At 35.3% G+C, this 25,049-nt stretch overlaps 1 protein-coding gene across 14 annotated transcripts in view; it reads right to left on the bottom strand.

The window, feature by feature from the left end:
- The window catches only part of BMPR1B (bone morphogenetic protein receptor type 1B), a 458,884-nt gene that overhangs the window by 42,931 nt on the left and 390,904 nt on the right, over positions 1 to 25,049 (bottom strand). For 11 of the 14 annotated variants that reach the window (XM_059922439.1, XM_059922437.1, XM_059922445.1 and 8 more), the window contains one exon: positions 3,624 to 3,783. In XM_059922439.1, coding sequence (XP_059778422.1) covers positions 3,624 to 3,766 — 143 coding nt within the window. In that variant the 5' untranslated portion in view covers positions 3,767 to 3,783. Of the gene's footprint in view, positions 1 to 3,623; positions 3,784 to 13,288; positions 13,573 to 16,331; positions 16,465 to 25,049 lie in introns of those variants that run through there. The other 3 variants (XM_059922447.1, XM_059922446.1, XM_059922448.1) reach the window with 3 other exon arrangements.

Here is a 25,049-nt window from a genome sequence, read left to right as displayed (position 1 = left end):
CTGCCATACATAAGCGCTTCAGTTACCATCAACACCCTTAGAATTGTTTACCTGGTTTATAAGCCTCAAGCGATCCAAAATGCCTCAGTTTATAAGAACTAGCACAGCAAAGTTCAAACATACTAATGAATGGCTAGGAATGGCCAATGATAAATCTCTTTGTTAGACTAAGGTCAAATGCATGAATACTGCTGCAGGAGAAAGACTGCCTTGGAACAGCCCATGCTCCAAATTCTTTGGGGCTTTTTAGCCAATGTACTGAAATCGCTATGAAAATCTAAAGAATGTAAATGCCAAAGGCAATAAATAAAAGACCTGTCCCTTAGAAATTTACTTTAAACGATATAAGCAAACAATACCCATGTGATTTTTTTTATCCCTTTCCTATACATTTAGACTATATGTGTAACTTACACTTCTCATCGAAAGTAAAATTCAGGAGTTAGGAATAAAGTCAGTTTAAGTTTCTGACACTAGGAAATCATAGAGCAGCTAGAAAAGTTTGATACAATATGTTAAATCTAAAAAGACTAATTTCTCCTTAATCAGGAGGTCTCCTTAAATCAAAATCTGAGAATACAGAAATGTACTGTTAGGCAACTTTAAGAATCAAGAAAGAAGAGAGAAAGCTGGTAAAGCTGTTGGCAGGTTACTGTTACAATGTCCTGGGAAATATAAAGAAACATCAGGAAGAGTAAATTCAAGCTTTAAAAATGCACTCCCTCGTCTGTGAAGAGGAGGGGAGCTAAAAATAAAAAGAGGGGGCTTCCCTGGTGGCGCAGTGGTTGGGAGTCTGCCTGCTAATGCAGGGGACACGGGTTCGAGCCCTGGTCTGGGAAGATCCCACATACCGCGGAGCAACTGGGCCCGTGAGCCACAACTACTGAGCCTGCGCGTCTGGAGCCTGTGCCCCGCAACGGGAGGGGCCGCGATAGTGAAAGGCCCGCGCACCGCGATGAAGAGCGGTCCCCGCACCGCGATGAAGAGTGGCCCCCACTTGCCGTAACTGGAGAAAGCCCTCGCACAAACCGAAGACCCAACACAGCCAAAAATAAATAAATAAATAAATAAAGTAGCTATTAAAAAAAAAAAAATTAAAAAAAAAAAAAAAGACACATGCACCCCAGTGTTCACTGCAGCTCTATTTACAATAGCCAAGTCATGGAAGCAACCTAAATGCCCATCGACAGACGAAAAGATAAAGAAGTTGTGGTACATATATACAATGGAATATTACTCAGCCATATAAAGGAACGAAATTGGGTCATTTGTAGAGATGTGGATGGATCTAGAGACTGTCATACAGTGTGAAGTAAGTCAGAAAGAGAAAAACAAATATCGCATATTAACATATATGTGGAACCTAGAATATGGTACAGATGAACCAGTTTGCAGGGCAGAAACAGAGACACAGATGTAGAGAACAAATGTATGGACACCAAGGGGGGAAAGCAGTAGGGGGTGTGGTGTGCTGAATTGAGCGATTGAAAAAAAGAAACAAAAAAACTGATTAATGTTCTACTTACTCTACTCTCTCCCCAACCTCTTATCTGAGCTCCAGATCCGTATTCTATTGATAGGCCTACTCTCGGGGATCTCTACTTGGATGTGTCAGAAACTTTAACTTAGTATATCCAGATTGAAACTCGATTATTTTCCTCTGTCGTCTTTCATCAAAAGGCTACAATATGCACCTAAGTGTACACCTGACAACTTGTGAAGCTCTTCTTAGTCCCCTCTCATCTCCGTGGCGTCAACATAAAACTTTCCTTCTAAATATTTCTCCAACACATCTAACTCTCTCCTGCACCAGCATTACCCTCGTCTGAGAACATTTTCTCTCACATAAACTGTCCTTCCTGAATCTACTTTTCAATTTCTCTTACTTGGCTGCTGTTGTTCTTGAACTTACTTTCGTCTCCCTCTAATACATTCAATACTCTGCAGCGGAGAAAATTTTTCTAAAAAGCAAATCAAATCACATCAACCTCCACTGCCACTCCTGCTTAAACATCCCCTTTAGAACACAGACAAATTTCCCGTCTCCAGGCTCAAATCCCACCACGTCTCCTCCCATATGCCAAGCTTCTGCTTCCCACCACAGAGAACTTGCATTGCTGTTAACCATGCCTCAACACCTTCTTCCAGATCAACTTAGAACACTTCAATGGCCTATAAGGAAAATAGGACAAAATATTTGAAATTGAGATAATTTTGGAAAACCTGAACGTATGATCACCCGATATACAGCTCAAAGGGCACACACAGATTCACTCTTAACTACTACAGACTCACACAAAATAGTAAAATATCTCCCTAATATGCTTCATCCTGCTAATTTTCTCTTCTTCAGAAAACTTTGTAATTTTCCTGAGACTTTTTCTGTTTACTGCAAAAAGGTAGTGTTCCCAGGAAACACTGTCTGAGCTTTGGAGTCATTTTATCTTGGCGTAAGGGCTCAGAGATTGCAACCTTGTTCTATCATACAAGGGCCAAGTTACTAGACCTCTCTGGGCCCTGCATTCCTTAGGTCTAAAGGTAAGAAAGAAGCATTCCCTACCATGCTGAGTTGTTGTGCTGATTAAATGAGACATATGTTTATGAATACACCCAAATTTCCTCCTTGTGTCATTCAGTTAATACATATTTCTTGAGCTACATATTTCAGGATACACTGGTGAGCTTGTATTAGATAGATCCCACTTCATAGGAAACTTTAAAAAAAAAAAAGGTCTCAGCATGAAAAAGAAAAGCATTCAACTCAGCTTCATGCTTCTTCCTGGGGAATGAGGTCCCAAATGGTTTGCCCAGATATTCTGCCCAGAGTTCAAACCCAGCAGCCCATCTTCCTATTTGGGTCCATTATCCTCCTTGAGGGAGACTCTGCTTCTCTGACATTTTAACTCCTGAGACCCGCACTTGTCTTGTTATCTCAGCCACTTCGCCCTGGACACACTCTGGCCTCTTTATTTACTGTTGTCCTCACCCTGAGGAGTCAATGCAGGGACACTGACCAAAAAAATGCATGTGGCTGCATAAAGATGTGTAAGGAAGAAAGAGGCAAACAGTACAGTTTCAAACATTAGAAAGTATTTATACAAACATGATTAGCTACTAAGGAGTTTATTCTCTAGTACTTAGCGTCTTAATCTTAACTTCTGGTGGGCTCACATAAACTCTATTACTACGCTGTTTCCCAGAGGCAGTTTATAAATATTCTTAACAGCTTAGGTGTTCTTTCCAAAATACTAACACCATCACCATAATAAATGTTAGAACAAACAAACAAGAAAACACATTTGACACCCCTGCTATTGCATTTATTTTGGGGGCTGAGGTCTTTTGAAAGAAAATAATTGGTTCCTGCTCCTTGACAGGGACCCTGGGATCTGTGCTCTCTGTTTACGTGCACACATGATGTTTGCAGGAAGAATGACCTCAGAACAACATTTCAGGGCAAAATGCGATTCAGTACTTCTCTACATACAGGCACAGCTCTGAGAGTTAATGGGTTTAGGCCCTATTCCCCAAAATGTGTTCTTGGAAACACTAGCCTACAATTCTATAGTCAAAAAAGGATGGCTTTCTATTAAAACTAGAGTTAAATAATTTATATGACCAACCTGCAAATATTGTTGACTGAGTCTTCTGGACAATGGTGGTGGCATTTACATCGCAAGATCTTTGGGCGAGGGGTGAGGGCTGTACTCTCACCATCCTCTTTCTTGGTGCCCACATTCAATTTTCCTGAACTTCGCAAAAGCATGTTATCAAGCAAGTTTGCTGAAAATAAGAAACAGTAAGAGTTTAAGCATCTTTGGGATAGCCCAGCCACAGTCTTCTGTCCAAAGAATAATGATATTAAACAAAATATTAAGTATTCATAATAGTTAAACATATAAACAGAAAACATATTCTGATGTTTTGACACTAAAAATTATACCTTCTATATGATATATATGTCTCATTAGAAATTCTCATAATCCTTTCAGAAGAGTAGTTTCTACATTAAGTTATAATAGTTGTATTTGATTGAGTGCAAGCAGTTCAATGACCCACTATTATATAGATTATCTCTACTCTGTATGGTAATGCTGTGAATAAATATAACCATTCCCATTTTCAGATTAGAAAATTAAGACTCGAAGTTTAAGTGATCTGCACCCAGCTAATAAGTCATGAAGCCAGCATTTAAACCCAGATTGTCTGGGCCCTAAAACTTTCTTCCAGTCTCTTTACTTTAGGGTTCTCTTCACTTTAGGTATACCATGTATTTTTTAAAGAAATCATTAAAAATACTTAATCTGCAACATTCATTAGGAAGATAAAAATTTAATTATCAAGATATACAAGCGAAAGTGACAACCTATTACAGTAGCAATGATTCTACGTCTTCAATGGAAGATACGATAGTAGACATGATGTTTAGAGACAGATTTTTCTGGGTTCTAAAGTAGGTTTTACTCTTTACCAGTTAGTTGACATTGAATAACTTTACGAATAATCCCCCTGTGCTTCATTTTCTTATCATCAAATTGGAGATAATTATAAGCACCTACCTCATGTCAAGAGCTTAGAGTGGGTATGTTACATAGTATTACTTGATAAATGTTAGCTAATGTTATTGGAGAAATCTAATTTTTTACCTTTTAAATAGTAAGACAATGTTGCACAACCTAGGGTGACATATCACTGAGACAGTTTTCACGTTTTCTTCTTTACCACCACTTTTGGAAAGTAAGGATGCTTCAGAAGGAGGCATAGATTAATTGACAACAGGTTTCAGGCATTGTGGTAAGAGCTCTCCTACATGCTATGTCACTGTATAAATTGTCACCCTGAGCAATGTTTGATTTAAAATCTCACAACACATCCAGTTTGCCTACAGTTAAATACAATTTCAACAAAAATATTATCTAAAAGATACTGGGTTAAAAAACTGAAATTCTAGATCAGAAGTACAGCATACACAATAGATATGTACAGTGTACATTTGTTATTTTTAACTACAAATTAGAGCCTCCAACCACTGGTTATATCAGAGAATGAAGAGTTTAGAAAAAGGTCTGTGATGATTTATCCTGACTTTCTCTATGTTACGCTAATTAGTTGAATTTTTAGAAAGTAGTAATTAAAGGAAAAAAGAATAAAGTATGTTAGATCCATTTACCAGAATTTCCCCCAATCATTAATTCTAATATTTCATTAGATTTTTCAAATTTATGTAAGATGTACACCTAAAACAGTTCCTTATATTTTAGTCTGCAGAAGACATATCAATTGTAATATATGAAGAGTCTGTCATGTTCAGAATCCTGGGCCACCCACAGTGATTCTGATTCCACAGGTCTCAGGTGAGCCAAGGGAAAGGCGTTATTCCACAAGACCCCAGGTGACTGAGACAGATGATGTGCAGACTCCACTTTGAGAAAACTAGGACTAGATTAAGTAAATCTTTATTTAATCCAACCACAAAATTAATCCCAATAGGTGTTTATTATTTCTATAAAGTCAGTGCTCACCCTTAAGTTAAATTCCAAAATAAAGTGAAGTTAAACACAGTTCATGTTAGTATCTTGTATTTAAAGCCTGCATAAATGCACTAGCACCGCTTGCTATCCAGGTGCGGTAGGTATTGGTATGCCTATATATCACCCTGCCATGCTGGTTTCCTTCTTTTTAAATCTGGTTCTCAGTCTTACTAACTTTATGACCTAAATTACCTCAAAGTAACTCAAAGTGATGAAGGTAAGATATTTAAAACTTATTACATCCTGCTTTCTTCCATACCAGGCCCCTGCTCTTTGAAGTTTTTAAAACAAAATAATAAAAATTCATTTATTATGCATATGTCTACTTAGCAAACACATATTGGCTGCCTACCTTGTTCCAGACACAGCCTAGGTAAGTAGGATGAACTAAACATACACAGAATGTACCACCTGGTGGGAAAAGTTGTTAAATGGAATATTCACACAGAATGGTCTACAGTATAAAAAGAAACACCCTTATACTATTGGAAATAAGATGTCATTTTGTAAAAAGCATTTTAAGACAGGATCCATGATTTTCTCATATTTTAAATTTATTTAAACAAAATACTGATATAAAATTTAGTTAGAAGGAGATTCTTTGCGATATTGCTTTTTATTTATTGCAAAAGCTTTTGCACAGCAAAGGAAACCATAAACAAGACGAAAAGACAACCCTCAGAATGGGAGAAAATATTTGCAAATGAAGCAACTGACAAAGGATTAATCTCCAAAACATACAAGCAACTCATGCAGCTCAATATCAAAAAAACAAACAACCCAATCCAAAAATGGGCAGAAGACCTAAATAGACATTTCTCCAAAGAAGATATACAGATTGCCAACAAACACATGAAAGAATGCTCAACATCACTAATCATTAGAGAAATGCAAATCAAAACTACAATGAGATATCATCTCACACTGGTCAGAATGGTCATCATCAAAAAATCTACAAACAATAAATGCTGGAGAGGGTGTGGAGAAAAGGGAATCCTCTTGCACTGTTGGTGGGAATGTAAATTGATACAGCCCCTATGGAGAACAATATGGAGGTTCCTTAAAAAACTAAAAATAGAACTACCATACGACCCAGCAATCCCACTACTGGGCATATACCCTGAGAAAACCATAATTCAAAAAGAGTCATGTACCAAAATGTTCATTGCAGCTCTATTTACAATAGCCAGGACATGGAAGCAACCTAAGTGTCCATCAACAGATGAATGGATAAAGAAGATGTGGCACATATATACAATGGAATATTACTCAGCCATAAAAAGAAACGAAATTGAGTTATTTGTGGTGAGGTGGATGGACCTAGAGACTGTCATACAGAGTGAAGTAAATCAGAAAGAGAAAAACAAATATTGTATGCTAACACATATATATGGAATCTAAGGAAAAAAAAAAAAAAAAGGTCATGAAGAACCTAGGGGCAAGATGGGAATAAAGACACAGACCTACTAGAGAATGGACTTGAGGATATGGGGAGGGGGAAGGGTAAGCTGTGACGAAGTGAGAGAGTGGCATGGACATATATACACTACCAAACATAAAATAGATAGCTAGTGGGAAGCAGCCGCAAAGCACAGGGAGATCAGCTCGATGCTTTGTGACCACCTAGAGGGGTGGGATAGGGAGGGTGGGAGGCAGGGAGACGCAAGAGGGAGGAGATATGGGGATATATGTATATGTATAGCTGATTCACTTTGTTATAAAGCAGAAACTGACACACCATTGTAAAGCAATTATACTCCTATAAAGATGTTAAACAAACAAACAAACAAACAAAAAACCCAACAATATAAAAGAGGTCCAGAGGAGACACTAGCAATAAAAACTTGGTAATCAGAAGGTAAAAATCATCCTTTCTATAGAGATTGTGAAGATGAAATATTGTTGCATAATATTTCTAAAATGTTTAACACTTTAACATGCAGTCAGAATACATGATATTTTACCAAAAACACATTCATAAGAATAAAAAGATAAGTATAGCTAGCTCATAATAGACACCATTTCTATAAACTGAGTTAATAGACAACATGCTGAATGAACATATAAGGCTTCCTTCATACAATGTGACCCAAACAAGTAAAAGTAGTGAGATGATAAATGATTGCTTTTAATTAGCATTAAATAAATGGATAATTAAATGCAAATCTGAGACAAGTGGAGAGTTCTTTATTTGCTTTTGCCAAAATAATCAAGGGAGTAATCCGTAAAAGTATGTAATTGCTACTTAGGAGTCAATTAATCTATATGTGTTTAATTCCTTATGAAATGAAAATCGTTATCACACGATTCACAACATTTCCAATCACAAGATTAAACTAAAATAATTAAGTGATAATTTGGAGGCTAAAAGGAGAAGGGAGAAGAGAAGCAGTAGCAACAGAACAAATAAATATGATTAGACTCAACTTAAAAGCTAAGAGCACAGTTAAAAAGAAAGATTATGATATCTAAATTGAGGTATAATTGCCATACAATATTAGTTTCAGGTGTACAACAATGTACCACGTCTTCTTTATCCATCCCTTGCTGGACACTTCTGTTGTTCCATATCTTGGCCATTGTAAATAATGCTGCAATGAACATAGAGGTGCATATATCTTTTCAAGTTAGTGTTTTTGTTTCCTTGGATAAATACCCAGAATTGGAATTGCTGAATCTCATGGTAGTTCTATTTTTAATTTTTTGAGGGAGCTGCATACTGTTTTCCATAGTGGCTGCACCAATTTACATTCCCACCAACAATGTACAAGGGTTTCCTTTTCTCCACATCCTCACCAGCATTTGTTATCACTTACTTGCCTTTTCGAGAACAGCCATTCTAACAGGTGTGAGGTGATATCTCACTGAGGTTTTGATACATATTTCCTGATTGATTAGTGATGTTAAGCATTTTTTCATGTACCTGTTGGCCATCTGTATGTCTTCTTTGGAAAAATGAATATTATTCAGATCCTCTGCACATTTTTTTAAAAGGAACTTTGTTTTTTTGCTACTGAGTTGTATAAGTTCTTTATATATTTTGGATATCAACCCCTTATCAGATATATGATTTGTATGTATCCTCTCCCATTCAGTAGGTTGCCTTTTCATTTTGTTGAGGGTTTCCTTTGTTGTGCAGAAGATTTTTAGTTTAAGGTAGTCCCACTCGTTTATTTTTGCTTGGCTTTGCTTTTGGTGTCAAATCCAAAATATCAACACTAAGACCTATGTCAAACAGCTTACAACCTACCTTTTCTTTGATGAGTTACATGCTTTCAGGTCTTACATTCAAGTCTTTAATACATTTTGAGTTACTTTTTGTGTATGGTGTAAGATAATGGTCCAGTTTCATTCTACTGCATGTAGCTATCCAGTTTTCCCAATACCATTTATTGAAGAGACTATCATTTTACCATTGTATATTCTTGGCGCCTTTGTCATGGATTAACTGACCATAAGAGTGTGGGTTTATTTCTGGGCTCTCTATTCTGTTCCATTGATCTATGTGTCTGTTTTTCTGCCAATACCATACTGTTTTGGTGACTATAGCTTTGTAATATAGTTTGCAAGCTGGGAGCATGATGCCTCGAGCTTTGTTCTTTCTCAAGATTGCTTTGGCTATTCAGGGTCTTTTGTGGTTCTATACAAATTTTAGGGTTGTTTGTTATATTTCTGTGAAAAATGCCATTGGAATTTTGATAGGAATTGTATTGACTCTGTAGACTATTTTGGGTAATATGGACATTTTAACAATATTAACTATCCCAGTCTGTGAGCATGGATTAGCTTTCCATTTGTTTGTGTCTTCTTCAATTTGTTTCATCAATGTCTGTTTTTAGTGCACAGGTCTTTCACCTCCTTGGTTAAATTTATTCCTAGGTATCCTATTCTTTTGGATGCAATTGTAAATGGAAATCATTTTCTTAATTTCTCTTTCTGATAGTTCATTCATTATTAGCGTATAGAAATGCAACAGATTTCTCTATACTGCCTTTATATCCTGCGATTTTACTGAATTCCTTTATTAGTTCCAACAGTTTTTGATGGAGTTTTTAGGGTTTTCTATATAACACATCATGTCATCTGCCAACAGTGACAGTTTTCCTTCTTCCTTTCCAATTTGGACACCTTTTATTCTTTTTTTGCCTAATTGTTCTGGCCAGCATTTCCAATACTATGTTGAATGAAACTGGTCAGAGTGGGCATCCTGGTCTTGGTCCTAATCTTAAAGGAAAAGATTTCAGCTTTTCACTGTTGTGTATGATGTTAGCTGTGGGCTTGTCATATATATAGCCTTTCCTGTGTTGAAGCATATTCTTTCTATACCTGTTTTGAGAGTTGTTGTTGTTGTTGTTTTTATCATAAATGGACGTTGAATTTTGTCAAATGCTTTTTCTGCGTTTATTTAGATGATAAGATTTTCATCCTTCATTTTGTTCATGTGGTAAATCACATTGATTGATTTGTGGATGCTGTAACACCCTTACATCCCTGGAATAAATCCCATTTGATCACGGTGTATGATCCTTTTAATATATTGTTGAATTTGGTTTGTTAATATTTTGTTGAGGATTTTTAGATATGTTCATCAGCGATATTGGTCTGTAATTTTCTTTTCTTATGGTGTCCTTGTCTGGTTTTGATATCAAGGAAATGCTGGTCTCATAACATGATTTTGGAAGTGTTTCCTCTTCTATTTTTGGAAGAGTTTGAGAAGGATTGGTATTAATTCTTCTTTGAATGTTTGATAGTATTGACCAGTGAAGCCATCTGGAACTAGACTTTTGTTTGTTGGGAGGTTTTAAATTATTGGTTCAATTTCCTTAAGATCTTCCTAATAGCTAGTCCACATTTGAAATAAAGGGTCAATGAGAAACTGAACTGTTTTATCTACTGTTATAATTATGAAAAAGGATTTATAAAAGAATCACTTTCATATAAAGTCATTCTGAATTTATGCAAAATCTAGCCAGCCTCATATAGGCAAGCTTAGGCATTTTGGATCAAAAACAAGACTGAACACATCAGCTAAGGCATAAAAAAGGCAATTACATGTATATAAAATGAATAATTATCTCATAAAAACATGAATTTAGCCTGACTTTCTGATAAATTTATATAAAAGAAGATAATCATTAAAAACAATGGCAAGATTACTAATTATTAAAGAAACATTACATATAATTTAGTACATTATATTTTCTAAATCAACAAATTAAAAGGAATTTTTTTTCCACCAAGGAAAGCTAAATAGTGAATGGTTTCTACTTAGGTTGAAAAGAATTTCAACAAAATTGATTATTTCTTCCCAGTAACTTTCCAGACAATTAAGGCTTTTTTAATATTTAGTAATAGAATTATAAATAAATCTGACAGAAAAATATAAGAGGGAAAAAAAACTGAGAAAAGTCAGACTGTCCGGAAATGTCTTAGGAATAAATACTACACCGAATAAATCCCTCTTTAGTTCAGTCCATTTTCAGTTTCCTTCCTCCCTCCTACCTTCCCCCTCCCCTAACTCCCCATCCCTTTTTCTCCCTAATACCAATCTTTAGCTTAACAGTGTGAATCCAGACACTTCAGATGCTTCCTGGTTAGCTTAGTTAGTTACCTTATAGTTAATCCAGGTCGTTAACTATCCAAATTACCATGATAATACAAAGTAGGGCCTGTGGAAGCCAATCTAAAACTGTTTCTCATTTTTCAGAGGATCACTAGATTTTTTTAGGGAGCAACTGAACCACAAGATCACTTCCAAACATGTGTGTGTGTGCGTGCGCGCGTGCGTGTGTTCTTAATGAATTGCAACTAAATTATATTCCTTATGATTTTCATATATGAGATAGATTTACAAATTTTCAGGCAAATTACTCAAACTTTACAAAATAATATAATGATCAGCATGCAGTAGTGTGACTTCCATTCAATTACAAATGCTAAACAGATGGTTATTTTCCTTGAATATCTTTTCGTGGATATATGTTACAGTTACATACATGTTTTCAGCTATTTTGTATGTCTGTGTATAGTTATACACAAGTTTTCTATGCCATCTCTTCTTGTGTAAGTTAGGAAGTAAGGCAGAGTTATAAAGAATTTCTTTAAAGTACTCATCTGGAATCAGTGGACAATTATTAGCTGGCAGCCTGGTATAAACACTATAAAATAACTCATTTTTGATGTATATACTTAATAAATTAATTATTTTTACTATTTCTATATTATTTTATATTATAGTATACCCTTCCATATGATTTTTACAGAAAAATGAAACAAGATTTTTATAGAAATATCAGAAAACACAGGACAAAAGCAAATTGTAAAAAAAAAATTGCAGTACTACAACTCTGCAAGAAATAAATTTTAGCTTCCATATTCATCCATTATATCCTAAAGTACATTTTAGTTAATGTACTAGTTTTGATTATTTTTTCTCGGTAACATTCTTATTTCAAAAATACCATAAAACATTTTAAGTTTGTGATATAAAATATTGTTGTACAATATATGTCATAGTGAAGAGAATATCAGAATCTACTGTCACATTAAAACACATGGAGAACAATCTTTATGAACAGCAATAATTTAAGGAAATTAAATCTCAAATACACTATGTATTGATATACTAAGAAATGGATGTGAGTCTTCAAAATTCATTTAAAGATGACATGTAATTATTTCGTGCCACAGAGTCTACTAGTAATCTATTTTCCTTTCTTAATTTTTTTACTTTTTAGCTCTCTAAATATCTCAAAAATTAACAAAAATTTGAGTGTCTTCTCTGTTCTACCTCATCTTCACAAGAGGGCAGACCGGAGCAAGAAGAAAAATTGAAATTCATATCACACAAGTTTGTACTTCAAGTATCTTGGGTAAAAAGATTAGTGGAAGAAAATTTGAAAGTACTACTGAACTGTCCAGCAATGCTTTGGGAATGATTCAGTCTAACACTATCCATGTTGTTATGATAATAAATAATGTGAATCAATGCCCATTTCCTTTCTCAACCAAAACTGGTTTAAAGAGTACACTGGTTAAAGACAAAAACCTATAAGACACAGGAATAAAACTTGAATCAGAGCTTGAAAACAATATTAATTTTCAAGCTAACTTTTAGTGATCCTGAATGGTGGGTTTAAATAGATAACTAACTTTTATTTTCATCACTTAAGCCTTGAATCATTTAACTCAATTTAATAATTTAATTTACTGTCTAATAAGCATATTCAATTCAAAAGTCCTGACCTCAATTTTCATTGCCTAACCCTCTTTCATTATACTAAGACATTTTCAAACAATTTTACTATGTTGTTTGCAACAAGAACTTAGAAAAATATATATATATATAAACAACATGAAACGCAATCGTTAATAAAAAGTTGAAATACGTGCCTAAACTCTTTTGAAAACAAAATATAAATACAACTTAGATTCAAAAATATCAAAGCAAAATCACATGCATTACAAAGAAAGAGTAGACTTTCAATTAGTAATAGCGAAGTGAACTGCACAGGAGTTTCTTTCTCCTTCAAGAGTCTCAGAAGTCAGAGGAGAGAGGGACAAGGGAGGCTGTAGGCGGTAAGTTCTGGGGCTAGCATGCTATAGAGGGGGATGAAATGCCAGGTGAGAAACCAACACCAGGTATGGTCACCAAGCAATAGACTCAGACTTGACCAGGATATAAAGTAAAACGGACAAAACAGTTCAAACCCCAGCTTAGCTACTGCCATGCTCTGTTGCCTTAGCAAGTCACTTACCTCCCTAACAGAGGATGTGGAGAGTGGCAGCACACATTGGCTTGCTATGAGAACTGGATGAGAGACTCCAAGTGAAGCACCTATCACAGCTCCTTGCACGTACTAAGAGTGAATAACAGTAAACTGTTGTTTTCTGTGCTGCTGAAGCTTACTATTCAATTTTTTTGTTTTCATTCTTCAGATGTCTCTCTGTCTCTCCCTCAATTGTTTTTGTTCCTTTTCTCCACTCCTTCATCTCCTAAATGTTTCTACTTCTCTTCCTTTTCTTCTTTCCCCATCCTCTTTCTCTCATCCTGATTCTCTCTTCCTCTTCAATTCCCCTTTCTTTTGTTCATGTTACTTCCATTAACTTTGCCTTTCTGGGTTCATCACTGTGCACAGAAAGTCTATAAAAATATCGAGCTTTTTGGTTTAAGAAACATTGACGCTTTTTTCACAGCTGACTAATATATTGTTATTCATTTTCTTTTTTCCTGTGGTACATTCATTTATTTAGCAAATAATCATCAAATCCATTCCATCTACATAACACAATGGCCCAGAGCACTTGAAGTACCTTCAGTAACATAACAATCTTGCTGGTGAGACAAATCGACTGCATGTGGAACATAGTGAGACAAATCAGCTACATATGGAAAACCAAAAACAGTATATGAAAAAAATAAAATAGAAGTCATAATGCCACATATAATTGTCAAATGTAAGTAAGTCCTAGGTAGGAGGCAAAGGAGGGAAGATTACTAGGGGTGACAGTAATCAACCAATAAATATTATGGAAAACATAAGCACCAAGGATACTGACAGTTTTTCATTTCAGTGGTTCATTGTTGACACTACTGAATAGGGTAAGAAAAACACGGTAGTTTTACAATGTTAAAGATTTGCTGGATCTCTATAGAGACCAGAGCTTTTATAATAAAATATTTTACATGTTTCCATTTGCCAGCAATTGTTTCTCTTTTTACCATACTTACACATCCACATTACCATATCACTCAGTTTCTGTATGATAATCATGTTTTCAACATTTTATATCATAAAAGTTCTGCCCAGAGACCCCAAAACATCTGGATAAAAAGTGAAAGCTTCAATAATTCAAGTGTTTTATATTCTGGGGTGCTAGATTATGAGTTGAACAAATCAAAAAAGGTGAAATATTACATAAATGTGAACATACAACACATATATTCATATTTGTTTTGTAGGTAACTAATACAGAGTTATGAGTCTGAGTAAGCATCATAATTGATTATAACACGATTTATAGTTCTTTGGACATCACATTTATATTCTTTAAAGGTAAAACAGTAGCTAGCTTTCCCACAGGTTTTAATATGCTTTCGAATTTGGAGAAACTCAATGAAAATGTTCATATAAATTAAAAACCTTTGAAAATACTCTAAAACATGACATGATAACAAGTATCTTAATAAAAGTATCAACATAAGAAATAATAAACTTTACAAGCAAGTAACCACCATGTTTAAAGATAGTTTAACATCAAACTGAATCTATATCCATAAAATAGCATAATCACAGCTAATAGGATGATTTTAAAAGTTTAAAAAATCTCTGCATTTTAAAATACTTAATATGTCTGTTCTTTTCTTTGTTGGAAAAGAAACTGAACCACAGCCTCTTTGACAATAATGTCAAAGAATCAACCAGGACATGGCAGACTGCCAAGCCAGGAGCTATGGTTTATTCGGTGACTTTCTATCAATGCTCTGCTTCACAGAGTTCTAAAGCTAATCAAAGCGGATGTTCAACTAGCCACCACACCAAAACTTACTCCGCAGCTTTGCAAAGCACTCCCAAGACAGCTTGAAGTGTAAAACTACTTTGAACAGACATCTATGTAAAGAAGAGAAGTGACAATGAAGCCAGACAGATCAGAAACCAAATCACCAGGTTCATGCTATTCTTTTTCCCCAAAGAAAAAACCTGGAAAGCATTTAGGATCTCTCTGTTTCTAATCCTTTCTGGATCCTCTAATTGGATAATTGTTAAAGGATACTTTAGTAAGAAGCATACTGATCTTGAAAATGTAAATATATTGCTATTACAAATGTTCAAATATTTGAGGCATAAAATATATAGAATATATATATTTAAAAACTTAACTTACCATGCACTATTATCAACTACTATCATCACCAATGAGTTTAAAGGTCTATGATGAAACAACATGGAATAATGATAACCAGCAGCAAAATGAATTAAAACGATCTGAATATTAGAAAGCCATTATAGAGTTTTAAGAGAAAAACTAAAGAATCTGAAGAAACAACCGTACAACCTGCAGTGCTATCTACATAGCTTTGTTTACAGTTATGTCATGCTTCATAGGAAAGTTTTCTAAGATAGATACCAAAAATGACATGAATTACTAAAATATACTTGCCTTAGCTTCTCTGACTGTATACTTTACCTTAAAACAATTTAATAACCTTCCTGATCAAACTAAATGACTTAGAAACTGAATTTTCAAAACATTCATTTCTTCTAATGTTTAAATCATTAATTTATACTTTAAAATATTTTTGCATTTTTTAAAAACCATATTTGCAAGAAAGCAACTTTGACTTATAATCTATGAATTGAGACTTATATGTCATAGATAGCAGAAGAATTTAAAATGTCAAAAACTACAAACTCTACCACAGGACGTTACACAGCCACAACACTTGGTTTTAACCATGACAGTGTTGGAAAATGTGTAGGGGCAAACACACGTACCCACTCCAACACACAGACAACACAGAAGGTAAAATAATATATGCAACATTTATAGTAGTTTGAAAGTAACCTAAATTATACACTGCTGGGACATTTAAGCTAAACTGCATTTTCTTGCCGTGTAATTTTTGTGCGTGAAACTTCTGAACCCCTGAATTGTTCTATTCCCAACCCTCTATGCCAAGAAAGACTTAAGTTCTATCATCTCTTTTGTGTGTACCAGAATTGGCTTAACTGATCTTGCTTCCATTTCTGGAGGGAAAAAACAGCCTCTGTAAGATATAAAGCTTCTCCCACTACTCACTTTTGATTTCTGTACGCTTGATAGATCGTTGCCAGGCTCCTTGGGACGAGACATGAGGAGGACGCACAGAATTGCTAGGGGTGTCCACTAAAAAGCACAGCACCGTAGGCAACACTAATCCTGCACCTGTGATGTGTTATTCACCAGTTAAGAAATGCAGTCCAGACGGTGGTTGCCTAATACAGCTCAGCTGTTTTTCTCAGTACTCCCTTTGATTATAAGCTGGCAAGAGAGATTATTCTGGTCAAGCACTGAGCTATGTTCAAGATACATGGCATATGACAGTGGAAAGGTGAAAGAGAAAGGAAACCTTAGAATCAAAAAAAAGTAAGTAAAAAGAAAAGAAAAAAAAGTCACTGACCACAGTGTATTATGTAACAATTCCAGATGGTTCAAAGCTGCCTCTGATTATACACAGGCAGAAAAATATACAACATTTAAGTATCTAGAAATCTATTTTTTGATGTTATCCTTTTGACTTTTAGAATGGTACTTCAACATGCAATTCTTTCGTTTATTTTAAAATCAGCACAACTTCACAAATTGATCAGCTACATAAACATTTAAAAATCTTTCTTTAAAGAGGTTTACCTATTCTAGACATCAAACTCCTTTTATAATGTTGGGAAAACTGAAACCAAATGATTACCATTAGTTTTATCTTTTTATTAAGTCAACCATATTATTGGACTTGACTCATTAAAATATGTGATATAAAATTTATATTTGAGACACAACTATCCTATTCATCATATATGGCTTAAGCCAGCATAAAATATTTATTTTAACCAGCATAAAATTGCTAGCAACTCCAAATTGATTTAAGAAATACTTATTATATACAAAGCTGTCTACAAAGCATGTTGGTTTCACAGAGATGAAGAAGAAACGGCCACTATGCTCACAAACCTTAAAATCTAATGGGGGAGAGTAAATAAAAGTTACTTTTTCTGTTATTGTTGTTCTTTTGTCATAAAAGGGCTGCTGACCATTCACTCATACCAAAACTTTCACTCTTTTTCCTTTTACACTCTATATAAACACAAAACCATCTGTCCCCCAGGCCAGTATTCGTGCCATTTTAAATAATCTAAAACCTTACCCCAAAACCAGACACCCTTTCCTAATAGCAGACGGTTAAAAAACAAAAACAAAAAATTCAATTATATATACCAAAAGAGCTGAAATGAAGAAAATATATCAATTTCAAAATGTACATTTGTAAGGTATATATTTAAAATGTTTAAAATTTCAAGTTATTTTTTGCTTTCATTGGTTAGATACTAATTAGCTGCTAAGCAAAGCAGTATGTTAAAAAAAAAATTAGAAAAATTCCATATGATATATATTAGGAGCAAGAGGGTCAAAAGAAATTCCTATGTCCATAAAAGCATTCTCTCTCATTAGAATCTGACAAGTCTTAGAGCTTTCCTTTATATTTAGACATTAGTGTTTAAGATAATACTGCATTTAAAGTTACAAATAACACTCTGCGGCTAACTGGAGGAGGACCAAGATTTAGGCAGTATGCCACAAAATGTTGTATTAATATTTTAACTCTTCCCATACTCTGGTCTGTGCATCCAAAGTAAAATAAGACAGCTGAATTGGGTCCTGGGTACGTATATGTCTGGGTCCTGGGTACGTATATGACTAGCAAAAAATATAGACTCCTGATATTCTTTTAGACAAAAAAATTTTTTTTTCTGAAATTATACTTAATTGGCCATTAAAATAGTGCTGAGATTCTGAACCACCATCCACTTTGTTTGATTTATTGGAATAAGATTTGCCAAAGGCAAAAGTCTTGTTGACATTTGGGCAGAAACACCCAGGAAAGATCCAAATTGAGACTATGTTATTGTAACGATTGTGTTATCTTAAATCTGTGTATGGCACACATTGGAACATTCTGGCCTGATGCTGCTCAAGCTGTCCCTCTTTCAATAAACAAATGGCTTCAGTTTTCAAAACATTCTTCAAAAGCAATCTTATTTTTTAATTTTTTTAATTGTATAAAGCCTAGTAGACTCAGTGGCCCAGGCTTTGAAAAGCCTGATCTTACCTTTAAATTTTCCTTCTTTATATTTCTTTATTCAATTCATATCTCCTCATTTATGCCAAAAATTATATTTTTGCCCATACATTATATTCTAAGGTAAAAATGTTTCCTTCCTCCTTTTTAAAATAATTATCAACATGGTATCTCATGAGAAACAACCAAAAAAAAGAACAACAAAAACCCTGAATCTAAGAGGTTACATGAAAAATAACTACCTCTCATAAACCCTTTCTTCATATGGTTCTTTATTTTCAACCACACCAACATAAGGCGGACATATCTCTGTGCATTATGTTTTTTCACCCTGAAATATTTTGATAAATTGGGGATATGATTTTAAATTTCAGTATCAGAGTAAGAAGGTATGAAATATATACTTACTCATGTTCTATTTAAATGACCAAAGTACTCCCAAACAATAATATTAATATGGGAGGAAAGGACAGTGGCTACCTTAAATGGTCACTTCAGTTAGAAAGTTTTCCACTTTGACAAAGAATATATGAGATCAAGCCAAATATTTTACCAGAATTTAAGAGTTTGTACTTCAGCTATTAAGAAACCATTCTCTATGTTCACCTATAGAATGTCCTATTCTCTACCTAAAAACCCAAAAATTCAGTACGGGAGGCAAGAACTCTTATTATTTAATGAATCAGAGATTGGCAAAACTTGTCAGCTTTAACTCTTACAGTCGTCAGGCCTGCTGACCCTCACTGGGAATGAAGTCTCACGGACTTTTGTTTTATCCTTAAGGGAAGATCATGAGGACCTTTTAGAATGAATCAGCCCCACTTATGATATATGATTAGCTAACTAGGAAAGTTATTTATTTTCTTTTTATCTTTCTTAGCAGACCAAAAAATATTTGCTTTCATCATTAAAACCACAGTAACTATTTGGTGGTAATATGAAAATTTCCTGGTGGCTCCCCTTCTCTACTATCAAGTCTAACAGCCTGACCAGAAAAGGATCAAACTTGTGCTCATTATTAATTAGAGAGAGAATCTGGAATAAAACAAACCTCTCTAATAGCTATTTCCCCCAAAATTTTCACCCCAGTCCTTACAATACAGCACTTTGTGACAGCTTTTGTGCGTGCTGAAATCATGGTAAAGGACATAGTTCTCTTCCCATTTCATACCAATGAGGGGAAAACAAGCCTCGTCCAACAGGCATCATCCAAAATAATCCCCCCGCCCCCAAGCGTGCAGGGCTCTTCCCTCTGTAGAGTTCAATGTCTCCTCACTAGCAAGAAAGTATAAGCAGAGAGATCATTAGTTATGACATGTAGACGTTAGCAGATAATGTTGACTCACTTCAGGAACTATTAAACTATAAACAGTGTGCTGAAAGCCATTTATCTGCACTTCAGGATAAACAGCAGAACCTACTCAACTAAACGGATTGCAAAGAATAAGCTGCTGATGCCAAACCAAGTGAAGCTTAATTTTGAAAAGAAAAATCTGTGAATAAAAATCCACCTAGGATTCCAGGGATTCTGGCACATAAAATCCTTAAACACTTTATTTTATAATATAATATATAAAACATAGAACATATATTTTTAAAAGGCCAATTGATTCAGTTACCAAAGTTACTGCAGACTAGCTCGAGCTCAAAGTAAATTTATTGATACGTGATCCATATTTTCTCTTAAGTGACAGCATTTATGGTAATACTGACGCTGAGCAAATGTATGCTATCAAGGAGAGCTTTACCTATCACTGTGTAAAAAGTCAAGTTGAACTGGGTCAGCTTTCTTCATCAGCACTATTCCTATTCACAAACAACTTAACTGTTTTGAGAATGTCTAAATGACTCCTTCCAAGAAAAAGAAATGCAACCTGAGTGCAACTGTATCATAAATGAATGATATTTATGTTTATTATGTAAATATATATATACATATTTCCATCTCTAGCATGTTAAAATATGCTGCAAGAAAAGTACTCATCTATCATGCAACCTCAGAGGTTTTATTCCACAGTTGATTAGAAGGATATGAGATAAACAAGGCCCTTCCTGCAAGTACCATATACAGCTAAAGCATATTACATTTAGAATTTATTTTTCCTACTTGACAGAAAATAAATCAAAATCTGCTCTTTTTCACACTTGCAGATGTCAGAAGCTTTTCAAAACAATTTTGATGTCAGGGAAGAGAACACACAGGTGTGTTTTATGTCAACTACTGAAAGCAACTGAAGGTTAGCCTGGAACCTGATCACTCTGCTGACACATTCTTGCAGGCATTACAGACGCTCCCTGAAGGAACATTACACGAATGCTGACTCATTTTAAGAAACATCCCAAATCTCATTAGACCTACTCCCTGGCAGTATTGTTCAAAAGCATCTCTGCTAGTAACACCACTCATCGCCACCTCTTAGCAAACCTTTAATGCCTTCTTCAATATCACCTTTACTGTTCTTCTTCATTGACAATACAACAGGTTGAGCAACAATAAAATATTCGATATCAACATGCATAAGTTTTTGTCACATCATGAAAACTATGACAACCCACAAAAAAATCAAGTGTTAGGATGTCAGTAACAAATGCTTAAGAGAAACTGGTTCACATTAGTGGCCACGTGGTCTTGAGGAAACCAAGCCTAAGACAGAAAGATGGCAGTAGTATTTCAATTCTGAAATTACCGGTGCTTATGCTAAAAAACTGTACTTAGTTACAAAACCTATATTAAACACAAACAGCAACTTAAATGTGACATGTTCTTAATTTTTTGAAAACAGTGACTGGAAGGAAATTCTTGCCATTAAATGACTAGGTTCCCAATCAAGATCAGAAAAATGCTGCCTACCAGCAAAATGACCTAATAGTCATAGATTTCTGATGTTTATTAAGACCTAGAAGTAAACACATCAATTCAGATTTTAAAAAATCATTTCAATCATATAAACATTCATTCAAAAGATTTAGTATTTATAGAACCCTTCCTTTGCTCACACACACACACACACACATCCCACAAGTATGTCCACAATGAGGACCTGCAAGTAACAAATCATTACCGCAAACTTGTCTCTTCTTGCCAAATGTTCTTAGTATTTTCCAAACCTCCAAAAATGTCTCACTACTGAACACCACCGCCCCGCACCCCCAGGTAATAATAAAAAACTGAAACTTTTAAAGCATTTTTTCTTTTTCTTTTTCTCAGTCCATCATCCAGTGCCTGAATGCTCGTGTCAGAACACAAGCTGATGCCCAGGGCACTCTCACTTCTGCAGCTATACTGGCGGTGGCTCATAAATGTGCTTTTATATTTCATAGCTACACAAGTCAAGTTTCTCAGCTTTACTTGTCTTCTCAGTAGCAGCAAACCCTGAGCTCTTCATTACTAATATTCTACAATGCATGGGGAAAACAAGGGCAGGGGCCCTCTATTCGAGTACATGTGCAGAATAGGACTTTTTTTTTTTTTAATCTGAGACTCTTTTCTGCCTTCCTTCCTCATTTCTTATCTCCCAACCCCCAATGGCTTCTCGAAAACTTCAGTATTCCTGAAGATCCAGATGTCTCCTTTCTTCCCTCCCAATCCCACTGAGAAGACAGGAAACACCAGGTGTGAAATGTCTCTGTTTGCCCCCCTCCACTCAGTACACACCTCCTAAGTGGGAGCTTTCATCCTTGCTTGCCCTCTCAGGGGAACTACCCCCTGTCACTTGTCTGCTGGACCCCATCTCTTCTCACACACCCAGATGCACAGCCGAGACCACAGTTTCTCACAGAGGATGGTGTGCTTTCGTACGTTCCTTCCTGGGTTATGAACAAAGAGCAGTTTTCCCAGGTTAGATCAGCCCAGCTGAAGGAGGATTTTAGGACAAAGAGAAAATGAGTGTGTTCGGAAGAAAGCGCAAAGGAGCCCTGAAAGGAAAACTTGAGATGCTTATGCTTGTGCCATTATATCAAAATATAGTAACTTATATACAAAACATGTAACCAAGCACCATTTCTTACAATAGGCCAAGTCACACGTATAACAGGATAATTAGATTCCAAACAGGTATAGGAATCATGATTTCTAGCCCTAGCCATGCTACCGACTTGGACATCTCCAGAATGTCCAGAATGCTTTGATCGGAAAACCAGCACAGTGATGATTTACCAAATAAGGCATAGGCAGTAAACATAGGTTCTCAGGATATGTTTTGGAAGGAATACCAATGAATGAATTAGATCACTAGAAAAGACTCAGCCAAACATACCTGTCTAGATTAGAAACTCAGTGTGAAGGAAATGACCTTGAGTCAACACTGTAATATAGTAGTGCCACACGGTGAGTGCTTTTCCCATGACCACATTCCCAGTGACAGTGGGTGTTTCAAAAGAAGAGAATCTGTGCAGAAAGAAGTGGTGGTTGCCCTGGTAACCCAAATATTCCAAAACACTACAACGTGTTCTATCTAACTACTTCCAACTCTACCCTTACCCAATAAACAATTTGGAAAAAGGACCTCGAACATCCCACTGCCTAAGATCATAACTAGTGATGGACAGAAGGGATAAAAATCAACCCAAGCTTGTCTGACAAGCGTAGAAAATCATTCATAACTAAGTACACATATCTTTGTATCTTAGATATGGATGTATCTATGGATATCCCTGACTTCACCCGCCTAATTTCAGGCAGATTTTTAAGGCTGATGTTGTATTTACATATTTAGGGAATATTACATACGTATTAAATTATGTATGCTCATGGGTTTGCATTAATGAGGTTTACTGAAAAAGGAGTTTGAATAGATTGAAAGGAGAGACTGTAGTATATTAGAGAAAGGGGGAAAAAAAATGACAGGACAAACAGCCAAAAATGAACAGCAGTTGGGAATTTCCAAAATTAAACTAACATATAGAGTAACCTGGAAATAACTTTCATTTCCCTTGAGCTGATTATTTACACAATCCATGTTTAAATAAAGGTTGAATTTTACTCTGATACAACATATTAACTCAACTGATTAAGTTCATGTTTTTAATTCTATGCAGTAATAGTAAAATGGGAACAAATTATGAAGAAACAAAAAAAGAATAAACATAATAGTGTGGTGGAACCAAGGCTTAATCCCATCATCCATAAGGTATCAATGGGCTGTGGGTGAAGAGAGGACGCATCATCATGGGTACTAGAGAACTATGCCCTCCTCTCTAGAAATGACCCAGAGAGTGTCACCCAGGAATTTTATCAGCCTGCTCTGAGGAGACGGGTTGTCTGATCCTGTCATCCGCACTTTCCTGTTCCAAACACTGCCACTCCCTTTTGTCTTTTTATTACAGTATTACATCTCCCCAAACACCCCCTTCTTAAATTACTTCAGCCAAATTTCCAACAAGTACTGAATTCCTAAGGTTTGAAAAAAATCAAAATTGTGATAAAAATAAAAAATAAAATAAAATCAGCCAGTAGTCACGGAAGGTTATGTCTATTTATCACAACATTTTTGTCCTCCTTCTCATTTGTTTTTGTGTGCTTTTGCTTTCATCGGCATCTGCTGGGACGGGTAAGTATAGTTCTTGCCAAAGATAATGGAGTTCTTTTAGTCTGGCCAAGCAAAGAAAAATGGGAGGCAAAGAAAGGATGAGAACAATTATGTTAAAAATGCTGCCAAGTTCAAAGCAATTCAGGGGTCACAACAGTATGTTTGTGTGCCCTGAATCACCTTATCAGTAAAAGGAGATGGTAGGAAAATATGTTCTCTAACCGCCCTCCTACTTCAGATACATTACGGTTCTACATAACTTCCACTTTGCTGATACACATTCTTTTTTTTGTATCTACAGCCTAAAAAGAGGGTACTGAATACTGTATTAATAAAATGTAAGAATCCCAGTTCTGTTGTTTATTAGTTGTGTGACCTTAGGCCAGTTCTTAATCTTTTTTTATCTGAAACACTTCATAGTAACGATACTTCCATTTCAAGGAGTCTTCAAGGAATAAGAGGAAATCATTTATCTATCCGCAATTATGTGTGTATAAATCTCATCTAATGTAATCCCGAAAATGCTCATTTTATACATGAGGGGACTAGGGCTGGGAGAGGTTATTTTCCTGAGAGCAAACAGGTGAGCGGCAGGCAAGGGTGGGAGGCAAGCTCTGGTCTCTGTGACTTTTAAAAGCAATGATTCCTCTAGCTAGCAGTTCTCAAAGGTTTTGTTCTCAAGATCCTTTTTCATTATTAAAAATTATTAAGGGCACCAAATTTTTTATTTATGTGGATTACAGCTATCAATATTTACTATATTAGGAAGTAAAACCGAACAGTTTTTAAATATGTATAATTCATTTACAAATAATAATGAACCCATTTTAACATGTTTTCCGAAAAAATAATGAAAAAAGTGGTACTGTTTTACATTTTTGCAAATCTCTTTAAGGCCTAACTTAATAGAAGAAATTGGGTATCTGCCTCTGAATTAAATCTACTGCAATATATTGTGTTTGACATATATGAAAAATATAGGGCCACAGATTATGTAGTTGGAAAAGGAGCTATATATATATATTTTTTTCCTATCTATCTATCTATCTATCTATCTATCTATTTATTTATTTATTTATGGCTGTGTTGGGTCTTCGTTTCTCTGTGAGGGCTTTCTCTAGTTGCGGCAAGCGGGGGCCACTCTTCATCGCGGTG

This window comes from Balaenoptera ricei, chromosome 5, assembly GCF_028023285.1.
Source record: "Balaenoptera ricei isolate mBalRic1 chromosome 5, mBalRic1.hap2, whole genome shotgun sequence".
NCBI classification, from domain to species: Eukaryota; Metazoa; Chordata; class Mammalia; order Artiodactyla; family Balaenopteridae; genus Balaenoptera; species Balaenoptera ricei.
The sequence above is the reverse complement of the archived record's forward strand: the minus strand, read 5'-3'. Positions and strand labels throughout refer to the sequence as shown.